Consider the following 13,654-nt stretch of genomic DNA (forward strand, 5'->3'; position numbering starts at 1 on the left):
AGGTCCACAGGTCATTGAAAGGGGCAACACAGGTGGAGAAGGTAGTCAAGAAGGCATACGGCATGCTTGCCTTCATTGGACGGGGCATTGAGTATAAGAATTGGCAAGTCATGTTGCAGCTGTATAGAACCTTAGTTAGGCCACACTTGGAGTATCGTGTTCAATTCTGGTCGCCACACTACCAGAAGGATGTGGAGGCTTTAGAGAGGGTGCAGAAGAGATTTACCAGAATGTTGCCTGGTATGGAGGGCATAAGCTATGAGGAGCGATTGAATAAACTCGGTTTGTTCTCTCTGGAACGAAGGAGGTTGAGGGGCGACCTGATAGAGGTCTACAAAATTATGAGGGGCATAGACAGAGTGGATAGTCAGAGGCTTTTCCCCAGGGTAGAGGGGTCAATTACTAGGGGGCATAGGTTTAAGGTGAGAGGGGCAAGGTTTAGAGTAGATGTACGAGGCAAGTTTTTTACGCAGAGGGTAGTGGGTGCCTGGAACTCGCTACCGGAGGAGGTAGTGGAAGCAGGGACGATAGGGACATTTAAGGGGCATCTTGACAAATATATGAATAGGATGGGAATAGAAGGATACGGACCCAGGAAGTGTAGAAGATTGTAGTTTAGTCGGGCAGTATGGTCGGCGCGGGCTTGGAGGGCCGAAGGGCCTGTTCCTGTGCTGTACATTTCTTTGTTCTTTGTTGTTCTTTGATAATATCAGCTCCTGGCCTTTTTCCGGGACAATCACACGCGTCCCCCACAAGAGGATGCCGTCTTCCATGCTGAACTCTGACAGCTTGGAGGAAAATGCCCGCAACTCGCCTGGGAGCTGTCTATGCTGCCCACCATACAGGACTATGTGCCGAAGCTTTGACAGGACTGGCTCCGTCTGGGTCCACTCACGGATCTGTGATGCCGTGACAGGCAAGGTGTCCATAAAATTTAGGGTTGCGACCACCTCACCGGTCGTGGGGGTCGACATGGGGCCGGTTGATAAAGGCAATCGGCTCAGTGCGTCGGCATTTGCTATCTGCGTACCTGGTTTGTGCTCCAGAGAATACTCATATGCAGCAAGCAACAAAGCCCAGCGCTGGATCCGTGCAGAAGCAATGGGCGGTATTGGCTTATCCTCTCTGAAGAGTCACAGCAGGGGCTTATGATCAGTCACGATAGTGAAATGGCAGCCGTACACATACTGGTGGAAGCGTTTCACCGCGAAAACCACTGCCAGGCCCTCCTTCTCGATCTGTGCGTACTTTTTCTCCGCTGCAGTCAATGTGCGGGAGGCGAAAGCTATCGGTCGCTCGGCCTCGTTCTCCATCTTGTGGGACAGGACAGCCCCAATACCATACGGGGATGCATCACGTGACGAGCAAAGGCTTTCCCGGATCATAGCGGGTTAGTAACCCAGATGACGACAATTGTTGCTTTACCCGCCGGAAAGCAGTTTCTTGCGGCTGACCCCAAACACAGGTGTGATTTTTCTTTAGCAGCAGGTGTAAGGGGGCCAGCGTAGTTGCCAGATTGGGGAGGAACTTCCCGTAATAGTTTACGAGACCGAGAAAAGAACGAAGACCCTCGTGGTCCACCCGATAACCTAGGTAGACTACTTCTTTTGTCTGAAATACGCACTTTGTGTGACGTAAACGGACTCCAGCCTCCGAAAGGCGTTTAAGGACAGCCTCCAGATTTTCCAAATGCTCTTGCTCCAACGTCCCTGTAATCAACACGTCATCTAGGTAGACAGCCACACGTGGTAAACCTCTCAAAATGCCCTCCATAACACGTTGAAAAATTGCGCAGGCAGAGGATACTCCAAAGGGCAACCGTGTATATTCATACAGGCCCCGGTGTGTGTTAATTGTTACATATGGTCGGGAGGCAGGGTCCAGCTCCAACTGCAGGTAGGAGTGACTCATATCTAATTTTGTGAATGAGAGTCTGCCTGCAAGTTTTGCGTAGAGATCCTCTATGCGAGGCATTGGGTATCGGTCGAGTCGGGAAACTGTATTCACTGTAAGTTTATAGTCGCCACACAAGCGAACTGTGGCATCTGGCTTCATTACTGGTACAATTGGTGCTGCCCAGTCAGCAAAACGGACGGGCCTGATAATACCCAAACTCTCCAAACAAGTGAGCTCCCCTTCTACCTTCTCGAGCAAAGCGTAAGGCACTGGGCGCGCCCGGAAATAGCGCGGCGTGGCTCCTGGTTCAACTTGGATACGGGCTACGGCCCCTTTTATTTTCCCCAAACCAGGCTGGAATGCCTCTGGGTATCGTCCTAGCACCTCAGTCAACCCTCCAGAAACTGTTTGGAGGATGTGCTACCATTGCAACCGCAAATGGCGCAACCAGTCCCGACCAAACAGGCTGGGCCCATGGCCACGCACTACAATAAGTGGGAAACACCCTTCCTGGCGTCCATAGACAACAGGGGTCATTGTAGTTCCTGCAATGTCCAGTGGTTCCCCCGTGTAGGTGGCCAACCTGGCCTGTGAGTCAGTTAATGTAAGGGTCTGTATACCCTGCTTGATGCGGTCGATGTCCTCTGGGCGATCACGGAGACCGCTGCGCCAGTATCCAACTCCATCTCCAGCGGGTGGCCATTGACCCGCACTGTCACCTTAATGGGGGCCACACGGGGAGCTGCCACACAATGCAGCTGCAGGCAGTCATCCTCCGTCTCCATGTCCTCAGGAGTGGTCGCCGCAGGTTCATCCACATGGAAGGTACGGCCTCTGGGCTGGTCCCAGTTACGGCCCCTGGGCTGGTCCCAGTTTCGGTCGGAACGACGGCGCCTCTGGCGTCCCCAGGACCGCCGTCCGCGACGGGGTCGGCGCCTACAACATCTGACACGGACATGGCTCCTCATCCATTGGCTCTGGAGAAGGCTCCCTTCGGGGAGGAATGTCCTATGGCCACTGGCGTCGGTCTGGTCGTTGCCTCGCCCAAGGTACCGCAGGAGTGCGGGGGGACGTTTTTGGGCGGAAAGGGTTACGCCCCAAGGCATGCACTTCCATTCCCTGTAGCTCCTGTACTCCTCGCTCTGCGCTCTCTCGGGACAAGACTATTTGTATTGCGTGTTGAAAAGTCAATGTTGGCTCCGCTAACAACTTTCTCTGGGTGGCCGCATTGTTAATACCGCAAACCAAACGGTCGCGTAACATTTCTGACAAGGTCTCACCATAGTCACAGTATTCCGCAATCCCGCGTAGCCTGGATAAAAAAAAAAAAAAAAAAAAAAAAAAAAAAAAAAAAATCGGCAAGGGATTCTCCAGGGGTCCTCTCAGCGGTATTAAACCGGTAACGCTGGACTATCGTGGACGGGGTTGGGTTAAAGTGTTGCCCCACTATATTCACAAGTTCATCAAACGTTTTGGTGTCCAGCGCAGCTGGGTACGTAAGGCTCCTAATCACCCCAAACGTATGCGGCCCGCAGGCGGTGAGCAATATGACCACCTGGCGCTCGTTTTCAGTGATATTGTTTGCCCGGAAATAGTAACGCATCCGTTGTGCGTACTGGTTCCAGCTTTCCAGCGCAGCATCAAAAACATCCAAACGTCCGTACAGAGGCATGGTATAATAGAAAACAACTTCCAACCTGTATCCAACAAAAATCCAGGGAGGTGGCTTCAGCAGTGTAGACAGCTATTCACTTTTACCTTCGTCGCCAGTTTTGTAAGGGCCCCGAAGAATCCAGCACGAGTTTGAAGGATACAAAATAATAACGTTTATTTACTATAACAATATATACATAACAGTAGCAGTAACTTCCCTTGCTACCTTCTCCTTCCTCCTGGTTCCTGGACTGGCCAGCTTATTTATAGTAGGAGTTTCTCCGCCCCCCCTCGTTGGGGAAGTTCATACTCCCATAGGATTGTGGGATAGTCATTAGTCCCCAGCCAATCGTCAGTACGCAGGTTATAACACAAGGTTAATTACTTAAGTAATCACACGTTCATGCACAATGGACTATAACTATCACACTTAAACTTAACTTAACTTCCAGGTGACTGGCAGATATAGAGTAGATATGGCCTTATCTGTTTCCTAACTTCAGGTGGGCTGGAGTTCTTGGAGGTCGTCTGGGTTCTGTTTTGTCCTTCGATGGATGTCGTGGGCCCTTGAACTTGACTGGTGTTGATAGCTTGCTGCAGTCGAAGATCAGTCAGAAAAGACCAATCGAAAGAGAAGGAATGCAGGCCTGCGCTGCCTTTTAACCGGCTTGAGTTTTCCCTGCCCCTTTTGTGGGTGGTCTCTGGGATGTTGTCAATCAATTGCTCAGGGCTCCACCCCCTGATCGGTTATGTCCAATCAGGGGCTGCCACATCAATTTTGGGGTGGACATTCAGTGGCCAATCCTGGGAGTGTTCCGATCAGGGGCTAGTGCCGCTTTGTCTGGGAGACAATGTGATGGATGGGATTGTCTTATTGTGCCTTTAATTGCCTTTTAATGGCCCTTTTGCAGGTGTGAGTTTCGGCATAAAGTCTGGGCTGCAGCTTGTATATTTGCAAACTGTGGTCTGTCGGTGTCCCAGCTTGACCACATTTCCCTTCACTCTTTGCGGGAGGCCATTTTAGATGGCCACACTTTCTTGGGACAACAACTTGCAACTGGACATTTCATTGATAATACTTTGTTTTGGAGCATTGAGGATAAGACTCTCTCTCTCAAGGTTGAATGATGCCTAGAAGCTGAAGGATTATTTAACTAAAACCTTATAAAACACAACAACTTCTGTGATTTCATGGGTGATAACGCCAGAGATCAACCTGAGCAAGTTCAGACCCGAGTTTGGAAGCTCACAAAGGACACCCTCCAGAGCCGGCCTGACCAAAGTCTCTCGAAGCGGGTCGTATATTTTTGTTCAAGCTGTGAATTCTGAAACTTATGTAACTGTTTAAATAAACACAGAACTGAAGTCTGAGTTAAATATTAAAAGCTGTATTTAAAGGTTAATCAAACTGTCAGGGAGTATTCAATTTTGTCTGCTTCCGTCAGTTAATGCCAGCTGGTGCACCAACAAGTTGGGCAGCACGGTAGCATAGTGGTTAGCACAATTGCTTCACGGCTCCAGGGTCCCAGGTTCGATTCCCAGCTTGGGTCGCTGTCTGTGCGGAATCTGCACGTTCTCCCCGTGTGTGCGTGGGTTTCCCCCGGGTGCTCCGGTTTCCTCCCACAGTCCAAAGACGTGCAAGTTAGGTGGATTGGCCATGCTAAATTGCCCTTAGTGTCCAAAATTGCTTAGCGCTGGGTGGGGTTACTGGGTTATGGGGCTAGGGTGGAGATCTGGGCCTGGGTAGGGTGCTCTTTCCAAGAGCCATTGCAGACTCGATGGGCCGAATGGCCTCCTTCTGTACTGTAAATTCTAAGGTGATGGTGAGCTGTGCTCTTGAACTGTTGCAGCCCATTTGGTGTAAATGTGTCGACAGTGCTGTTGGTTCACAGGCCACAAGTTATTCTTAGACACACACTGTGGTGGTATGTATTAGGGGTATTAAGGTACCCTGTGATGCCGAGAGGCTATTGGTGGATGGACACTGGATCCCGATTGGATCAGCCGCCTGCTGGCTCCACCCAGTAAGGCGGAGAATAAGACTCCCAGCAGTCGCATTCTGTAACTGAGCTGCTGGGGAACAAGTCTGCGTAATAAAGCCATCGTTCGACTCCTTCTCATCTCGTCTTGTGAGTGATTGATTGTGCTACAATTTATTACGCAAACTTTTAAGGACATGGAACTCCGAATCATTCCGGAGTGTCTGCGAATCAGCCCCCACGCGGCAAACCCAGCGGCCACTTTTAAACATTGGTTAGCGTGTTTTCAGGGATACCTCCGAACGGCCCCGAGCATACCGACAGAAGAACAGCAAATCCAGGTCCTGCATGCCAGGGTGAGCCCTGAAATCTACACGCTCATAGAGGATGCGGACGATTTTCCGACGGCGATCGCCATGCTAATAGGAATCTACGTTCGGCCCGTCAACCAGGTCTACGCACGCCACCAGCTCGCGACGAGACGGCAAATCCCCGGGGAATCGCTGGACGAATTCTACAATGCGCTGTTAATACTGGGGAGAAACTGCAACTGCCCATCGGTTTCGGCTAATGAACACACAGAGCTGCTGGTCCGAGATGCGTTCGTGGCAGGTATGCTTTCATCCCAAATTCACCAGCGATTGCTGGAAAGAGACACACTAGGCCTCAAAGAGGCATGGGCCCTCGCGGCCTCGTTTGATGTGGCGTCACAGAACGCCCGCGCCTACGCCCCTGACCGCGCGGCAGCCCCTTGGGCACCGTGGACCCCCGCCGCGACCGAACCCCCGGGACCCCCCACAGGCCTGCGCTGCCAGAGCAGCAGATCACCCAGGGGGGCCCCGTTGCTACTTTTGTGGGCAGGGGAAACACCCCCGAACGTGCTGCCTGGCCCGCTCGGCCCTCTGTCAAGGGTGCGGCAAAAAGGGGCATTTTTTAGCAGTGTGCCAGGCCGCAATCTCCGGGGGAGAACCCCAAACTCAACCCCCCCAGCGATCCATGTGCGGCCAACTGGCGCCGCCATCTTGGGTCCTGGACTCCATGCGGGAGGGATGGGCGCCGCCATTTTGTGCTCCCCCGGCAACGTGCGATCCATGGGCGGCGCCATCTTGTCCACCCCCGACCGTGTGCGACCCGTGGACGCCGCCATCTTGGCTGATGGCTAAGGACCCTGGGATGGACGGCCACACGGGGCCTGAAGAAAATGCCCCGATGCAGCAACTACGACTGGCTTCTGTGACCCTGGACCAGTCGCGGCCCCGAACGCTCCAAACAGCAACAACAATAGTATTTATAAACGGGTACGAGACGCCCTGCCTGATCGACTCTGGGAACACGGAGAGTTTTATACACCCCGATACGGTAAGACATTCCCTTCCGATCTACCCGAGTAATCAAAAAAAAATTCTGGCGGCAGGGTCCCATTCGGTAGAGATAAAAGGGTTCTGCATCGCGAACCTCACGGTGCAGGGTAGGGAGTTCAAGAACTACCGGCTTTACGTCCTTCCCCACCTCTGCACTGCCACACTCCTGGGATTGGATTTTCAGTGTAATCACGAGTTTAACGTTTAAATTCGGCGGCCCTATACCCCCACTCACTATCTGCAGCCTCGCGACCCTCAAGGTCGATCTGCCTTCCCTGTTCGCGAACCTCACCCCGGATTGCAAACCAGTCGCCACTAGGAGCAGACGGTACAGCGCCCAGGACCGACCTTTTATCTGGTCAGAAGTCCAGTGGCTGCTGAAGGAAGGCATAATTCAGGCCAGCAATAGTCCCTGGAGAGCCCAGGTGGTAGTTGTAAAGACCGGGGAGAAGCAGAGGATGGTCGTAGACTATAGTCAAATCATCAATAGGTACACGCAGCTGGATGCGTACCCTCTCCCCCGCATATCCGACATGGTCAACCAGATTGCACAGTACAAGGTCTTTTCACGGTGGACCTTAAGTCCGCCTACCACCAGCTCCCCATCCGCCCGAGCGACCGAAAATACACTGCTTTCGAAGCAGATGGGAGGCTCCATCATTTTTTAAGGGTTCCATTCGGCGTCCCTAACGGGGTCTCGGTCTTCCAACGGGAGATGGACCGAATGGTTGATCGGTACCCTGTGATGCCAAGAGGCTATTGGTGGATAGACACTGGATCCCGATTGGATCAGCCGCCTACTGGCTCCACCCAGTAAGGCGGAGTATAAGAGCCCGGGTTCTCCCAGCAGCCGCATTCTGTAACTGAGCTGCTGGGGAACAAGTCTGCGTAATAAAGCCATCGTTCGACTCCTTCTCATCTCGTCTCGTGAGTGATTGATTGTGCTACACACACTATTGCTATAAACTTGTTCTGGCAAATAATAGCCCAACAACGATAAAGATCAATCAACCCACAATGTTGTTAGGGAGAGTGTTTAGAGATTTGAACCCAGGGACAGTAAAAGAATGGCAATGCATTTTCAAGTTGGGACGATGTGTGACGTGGAGGAGAGCTTTCAGGTTGTGGTGTTCCAATGCACCTTCTGCCTTTGTTCCTCGAGGTGGTGGAGGATGTGGGTTGCAAAAGTGCATTTGAGGCTTGGTGAGTTGCTGCAACACATCCTGTATCTGGTACACACTGCTGCTGCTGTGCCATTGGTAAAGGGATTTCATGTTTAGAGTGGTGGATGCGGTGCCAAACAATTGGGCTACTTTACATTGGAATGTGGTGTGTTTTTTAAATGTTGTTCTAGCTACATCCAGGTAAGTTGGGGATTTTCCATCAGACTCCTGACTTGTACCTTAGAAATGTTGGACTGGCTTTGAAGAGACAGGAGGCGAGTTACTCACTGCAGAATTCCCAGCCTCTGACCAGCTCGTGTAACCAAGTATTTGTGTCCAGTTAAATAATCCCAGGTTATTTGTTATGTCCTCCCTCCAATTCTCTCCCTGTCCCTCGCAAATGTGATAGTGCTCTCTGGTTTTAAAAGAGACAAAGAAACAAAACTTGAGTGACTGGAGATCAAATATTTACCTACTGGATGGAGTAGTGAGAGTGATTATCATACACTATCATGTCAGGTAAGATGGAGTGAGCGGCAATAAGGGATGGATAAATGGGGAGATGTGAAAATACTTAGAAAGAGAAGTCTCAGACATGCTGAAACTTAACTGGATATGAGGAGTTGATTTGAAGGTAAGCTTGGCAAGGTGGAGAAGGTTGGGATTTCTGAACAAGATATAGGTAAATCATTAAGTTGTGTACTACATTGCACTTGAGACCAGGGCAGCTGCTAACCCTCTCAGCCACCTCCTAACATCTCTTCCCTGTTATTGTTGCTCCTACTCCTGACTGCACACAGTAGCAATTCTAGGGAAGTAGTGTGAATCTCTGTGACACTTCTGCTTCTTAAGAATAATTCTAGAGATCACCTGGTTCCTCTAAATTTAATTTCTGCACTAGATCTTTAAATATCGTTCTTTATATTGTATCACGTGGGTGAGCATCATGTCCATGGTACAGCTGGAGATACAAAATCCAAAAGGAAACATTCAATCAAATTGAAATCAGAGAATTGAATGAGTATTGCCGAACAATGGTTGAGTTTCATCACTTGCCTTACCTGTATTTTTGCACCTAATCTATGTGTTATTACCTTCTTTTCAGCTTGGAGATATCAAGTGTACTGATCAAACAACAACGTCTTCCTTATCATTCTTAAACTGTGATATTTCTCACCCAGTGTTCAAGAGAACGACACCAGTAAGTACTAAAACCTTTTACTTTCACATTTGTTTTTGAAAAACATTTTATTGAGGCATTTATAATTTTATAATAATAACAGTACAAATATAAATATAAACACAGTGCAAAGACCGACTTCCTCCCTCACAAGTCCCACCTCTTCTAAACAATAATCTAACTCCCCCCCCCCCCCCCCTCCTCCTCGGCCACGCTCCAGCACCACTTTCTTCACTTGTGGAGTTTTACCCGCCCACACAAAACCCCAAATCACCCTATTTTCCCGTTTAAAAAAGGCCCTTGGGATAAAGATGGGGAGGCACTGAAAAACAAACGGAAACCTCGGGAGGACCATAATTTTCACGGTCTGTACTCTGCCTGCCAGTGACAGCGGGAGCATGTCCCACCTTCGAAAGTCCTCCTTCACCTGTTCTACTAGCCGGGTCAGATTTAGTTTATGTAACAGCCCCCAGTCCCGTGCCACCTGGATTCCCAAATAACAAAAGCTCCCTCCCACCACTCTGAACGGCAGCTCTCCCAGTCTCCTCTCCTGCCCCCTTGCCTGGATTGCAAACATCTCGCTTTTCCCCATATTCAATTTGTACCCCGAGAACCAGCCAAATTCCCCTAAAATCCTCATAATCTCTCCCATCCCCCCCTAACGGGTCGGAAATATACAGGAGCAGGTCGTCGGCGTATAGCGAGACTCTGTGTTCAACCCCCCCCCCACCCCCCCTCGCACCATCCCGTTCCAGCCCCTTGAAGCTCTCAGTGCCATTGCCAGTGGCTCTATGGCTAAAACGAACAGCAATGGGGAGAAGGGGCATCCCTGCCTAGTCCCCCGGTGCAATTTAAAATAGTCCAACGTCAACCGATTCTGCTGGCCTTCTCTCCATTCTTGTATATCACCCCCCTCGCCTTCCTTAGCTGCTCCACCGTCTTCCCCATAGACAACAGACCAAACCCCATCTGTAGTCTCCGTAGCTCCTTCAATAACCCCGCCTCCAGGGCCTCCGCGTATCTCCTGTCTACCTGGAGTATTTCCCCAACCAACCTATCTATCTCTGCTCTCTCCACCTTCCTCCTGTGGGCCTATATCGATATAAGCTCCCCTCTAACCACTGCCTTCAGCGCTTCCCAAATCATTGCTGCTGAGACTTCCTCCATGTCATTTTTTCCAGGTAGTTCTGGATGGACTCCCTCATATGCCCGCACACCCCCTCGTCTGCTAACAGTTATCCGTCTACTCTCCATTGCGGTCACTGGCCCCCCGCCTTGCACACCTGTAAATCCACCCAATGTGGGGCATGGTCCGACACAGCAATCGCCGAATACTCGGTATCAACTACCCCCGCCTGTGGAGCCCTGTTCAGGATAAAAAATCCGATCTGGTAGTATACTTTATGTACATGCAAAAAGAAAGAAAACTCCTTCTCACTTGGCCGACCAAACCTCCATAGGTCTACCCCACCCATCTGCTCCATGAACCCCTTAGTTCCTTCGCCATTGCTGGCACCCTCTCTGTCTTTGAGCTCGACCGGTCCAATCTTGGATCAATGGCCGTATTAAAGTCCCCTCCCCCCATGATCAGCTTGTGTGAATCCAGGTCTGGGATCTTCTCCAACACCCATGTGTACTTTCATATTTTAAGAGTAAAATGAACACAAGACATTCCTTGCTCTTCACCTAAAACGGGAACATGCACAATATATGTACATGAGACAGTGTGGCCATTTTGCACAAAAGTACATAAACAGTACCCCCCACAGGTAGACATACACCCTTTCCCCAAATGCATTCTCATTCATCCGGACAGATGTAGGGTGGGATATCAGGCCGTTCCTACTGTCGAGATCTTCCTGTCCCACCGACAGAGACCCCTGCCATGGGTTCTCTGGCAGTGGAGGGTCCGAACCGGGAAACCCCATTGGCACCAGCGGCACCGGCAGATCCTTCCGACGGCCAATGGCGGGCCGCCCCTACCGCCACAAAACACACCACGGTGGGTGAGGGAAATCCCACCCACAGCCATAGATATGAACAAATAACCAGAACCTGCATTTATGTTGTAAAAGAGCCCACACCTCCACCCTATCCCCGTAACCCAGCAATCCCACCTAACCTTTGGACACTAAGGGGCAATTTAGCGTGACCAATCCATCTAACCCGCACATCTTTGGGCTGTGGGAGGAAATCGGAACACCCGGAGGAAACCCAAGCAGACACGGGGAGAACGTGCAGACTCCGCACAGACAATCACCCAAGCCGGTAATCGAACCCGGGTCCCTGGAGCTGTGAAGCAACAGTGCTAACCACTGTGCCAATGTGCTGCAAACGGAGAATATTAGGTAGATTCAAAAATAGCTTGGATGAAGAGGTGAGTTTTAAGAATGATTTTAAAGAAAAATAGAGAGAATCAAAGGCAAAGGAGTTTCTTCAGGGAATTCTAGAATCTAAGGCCAATTAAAGGAAAGTTATCATTATGAGATGATGAGTAGGGGGCACACAAGGACAGAGTTGGAAGAACAGAGAGTTGAGGGATAAAGGAAGCTAGTTGCTAAAGTAAAGGTTGGCTCCGTCAGAGGAGAAGATTGGGAAACTAATGGAAAAGAAAATCATTGAAAGGCTTTGAACAAATATTTTAGGCGGGTTTTTTCGTCCCGCCGCACTCGATTTCTGGTTCAGCACGCCGTCGGGATTCTCCGTTTCGCCGGCTGGTCAATGGGGTTTCCCATTGTGGGTCGGCCCATCGCTGTCGGGAAACCCCCGAGCTGCCGGCAAAACGGAGACACCCGACGGCAGAGAATTCAGCCCTTTGTATCTATCTATTTATAGGGGAGGCAGTGGCGTAGCGGTATTGTCGCTGGACTAGTAATCCAGAGGTGACCCGGGTACACCATGGCAGATGGTGAAATTTGAATTCAATAAAAATCTGGAATTAAAGGTCTAAAGATGGCCATGAAACCATTGTTAATTGTTGTAAAACCCCATCTGGTTCACTAATGCATTTTAGGGAAGGAAATCTGCCGTCCTTACCTGGTCTGGCCTACATGTGATTCCAGACCCACAACAATGTGGTTGACTCTTAACTGCTCTCAGGGGTGGGCAATAAATGCTGACCCATTTATGGCCAGCAACGCCCACATCCCATTGACGAATAAAAAAAAATCTTCAAGGTAGAAGATAGTTGGAGGGAAGATTTGTAAAGTTAAGTATGAAGCAATAGAATGGGGTAGCAATATGGGCAATGGTGACCAGAGTGTGACAGGAAGAGACAGAGTGTATAAACCTAAGAGTGCACCAGCAAATCTGGCCAGAAGAAGGAAAAATGGCTTTCAATGAACGAAGGGTTAGGGTAAAAGAGATTTGGAAATCCAAAGATAAAAGTTGAGGCAATATTTAGGTTGGTAAAGGCTAGCTGAGTGGAAGAGCGGAGAGCAGTGAGTTTATCAGTAATAGTGAATCACAGAGTAAGATCCATGCAGGGTACGGCAGAAAACCAAAATTGAAGTCACTTTATCTGAATTCATTGAGTATCTGCAATAAAATGGATGAACTAGAGATAAAAATAGAAATAACTGGTTTACATCTAATCACCATTACAGAGACATGACTACAAAGTGACATAGGTTGGGAAATAAATATTCCAGGGTACACAACATTTTGAAATGATGTGGCGATGCCGGTGTTGGACTGGGGTGAGCACAGTAAGAAGTCTTACAACACCAGGTTAAAGTCCAACAGGTTTGTTTCAAATCACTAGCTTTCGGAGCACTGCTCCTTCCTCGGGTGATTTACCTGAGGAAGGAGCAGTGCTCCGAAAGCTAGTGATTTGAAAATAACCTGTTGGACTTTAAACTGGTGTTGTAAGACTTCTAACATTTTGAAAAGACAGGCAGAATAGAAAAGAAGGAGGACTCACCTTCAGGCAACAGAGAGCACCGGACCTGAGAGGAGAACTCTACAGGGAGTGGACGATAAAGGCAACGTGAGCTGTGAGGAGGATACGGAGATGCTTCAGCGGGATTTGGACAGGCTGAGTGAAAGGGCACCATGTATGGCAGATGCAGTATAATGTGGATAAATGTCAGAAATTCAGTAGCAAAAACAGGAAGGCAGATTATTATTTGAGTGGGTGTAAATTGAGATAGGCGGATACTCAGCGAGACCTTGGTGTCCTCGTGCATCAGTCGCTGAAAGTAAGCGCACAGGTACAGCCGGCAGTAAAGAAGGCAATGGTATGTTGGCCTTCATAGCGAGAGGATTTGAGTATCGGAATAGAGATGTTTTACTGCAATTGTATAGGTCATCGATGAGGCCACACCTGGAGTATTGTGGGCAGTTTTGGTGCCCTTATCCGAGGAAGAATGTTGTTGCTATGGAGGGAGTGCAATGAAGGTTTGCCAGGATAATTCTGGGATG

The 13,654-nt window shown here is 49.8% G+C and overlaps 1 protein-coding gene across 1 annotated transcript in view; it reads left to right on the top strand.

Annotated features, from left to right (window-relative positions):
- Positions 1-13,654, top strand: part of LOC140387050 (integrin alpha-E-like) — a 434,586-nt gene that overhangs the window by 305,977 nt on the left and 114,955 nt on the right. Inside the window, exon 23 of the mRNA XM_072470061.1 lies at positions 9,158-9,253. Within this exon, the coding sequence (XP_072326162.1) occupies positions 9,158-9,253 (96 nt within the window). The remainder of the gene's footprint in view (positions 1-9,157; positions 9,254-13,654) is intronic.

This window comes from Scyliorhinus torazame, chromosome 12 (genome assembly GCF_047496885.1).
Source record: "Scyliorhinus torazame isolate Kashiwa2021f chromosome 12, sScyTor2.1, whole genome shotgun sequence".
Taxonomy (NCBI): Eukaryota; Metazoa; Chordata; class Chondrichthyes; order Carcharhiniformes; family Scyliorhinidae; genus Scyliorhinus; species Scyliorhinus torazame.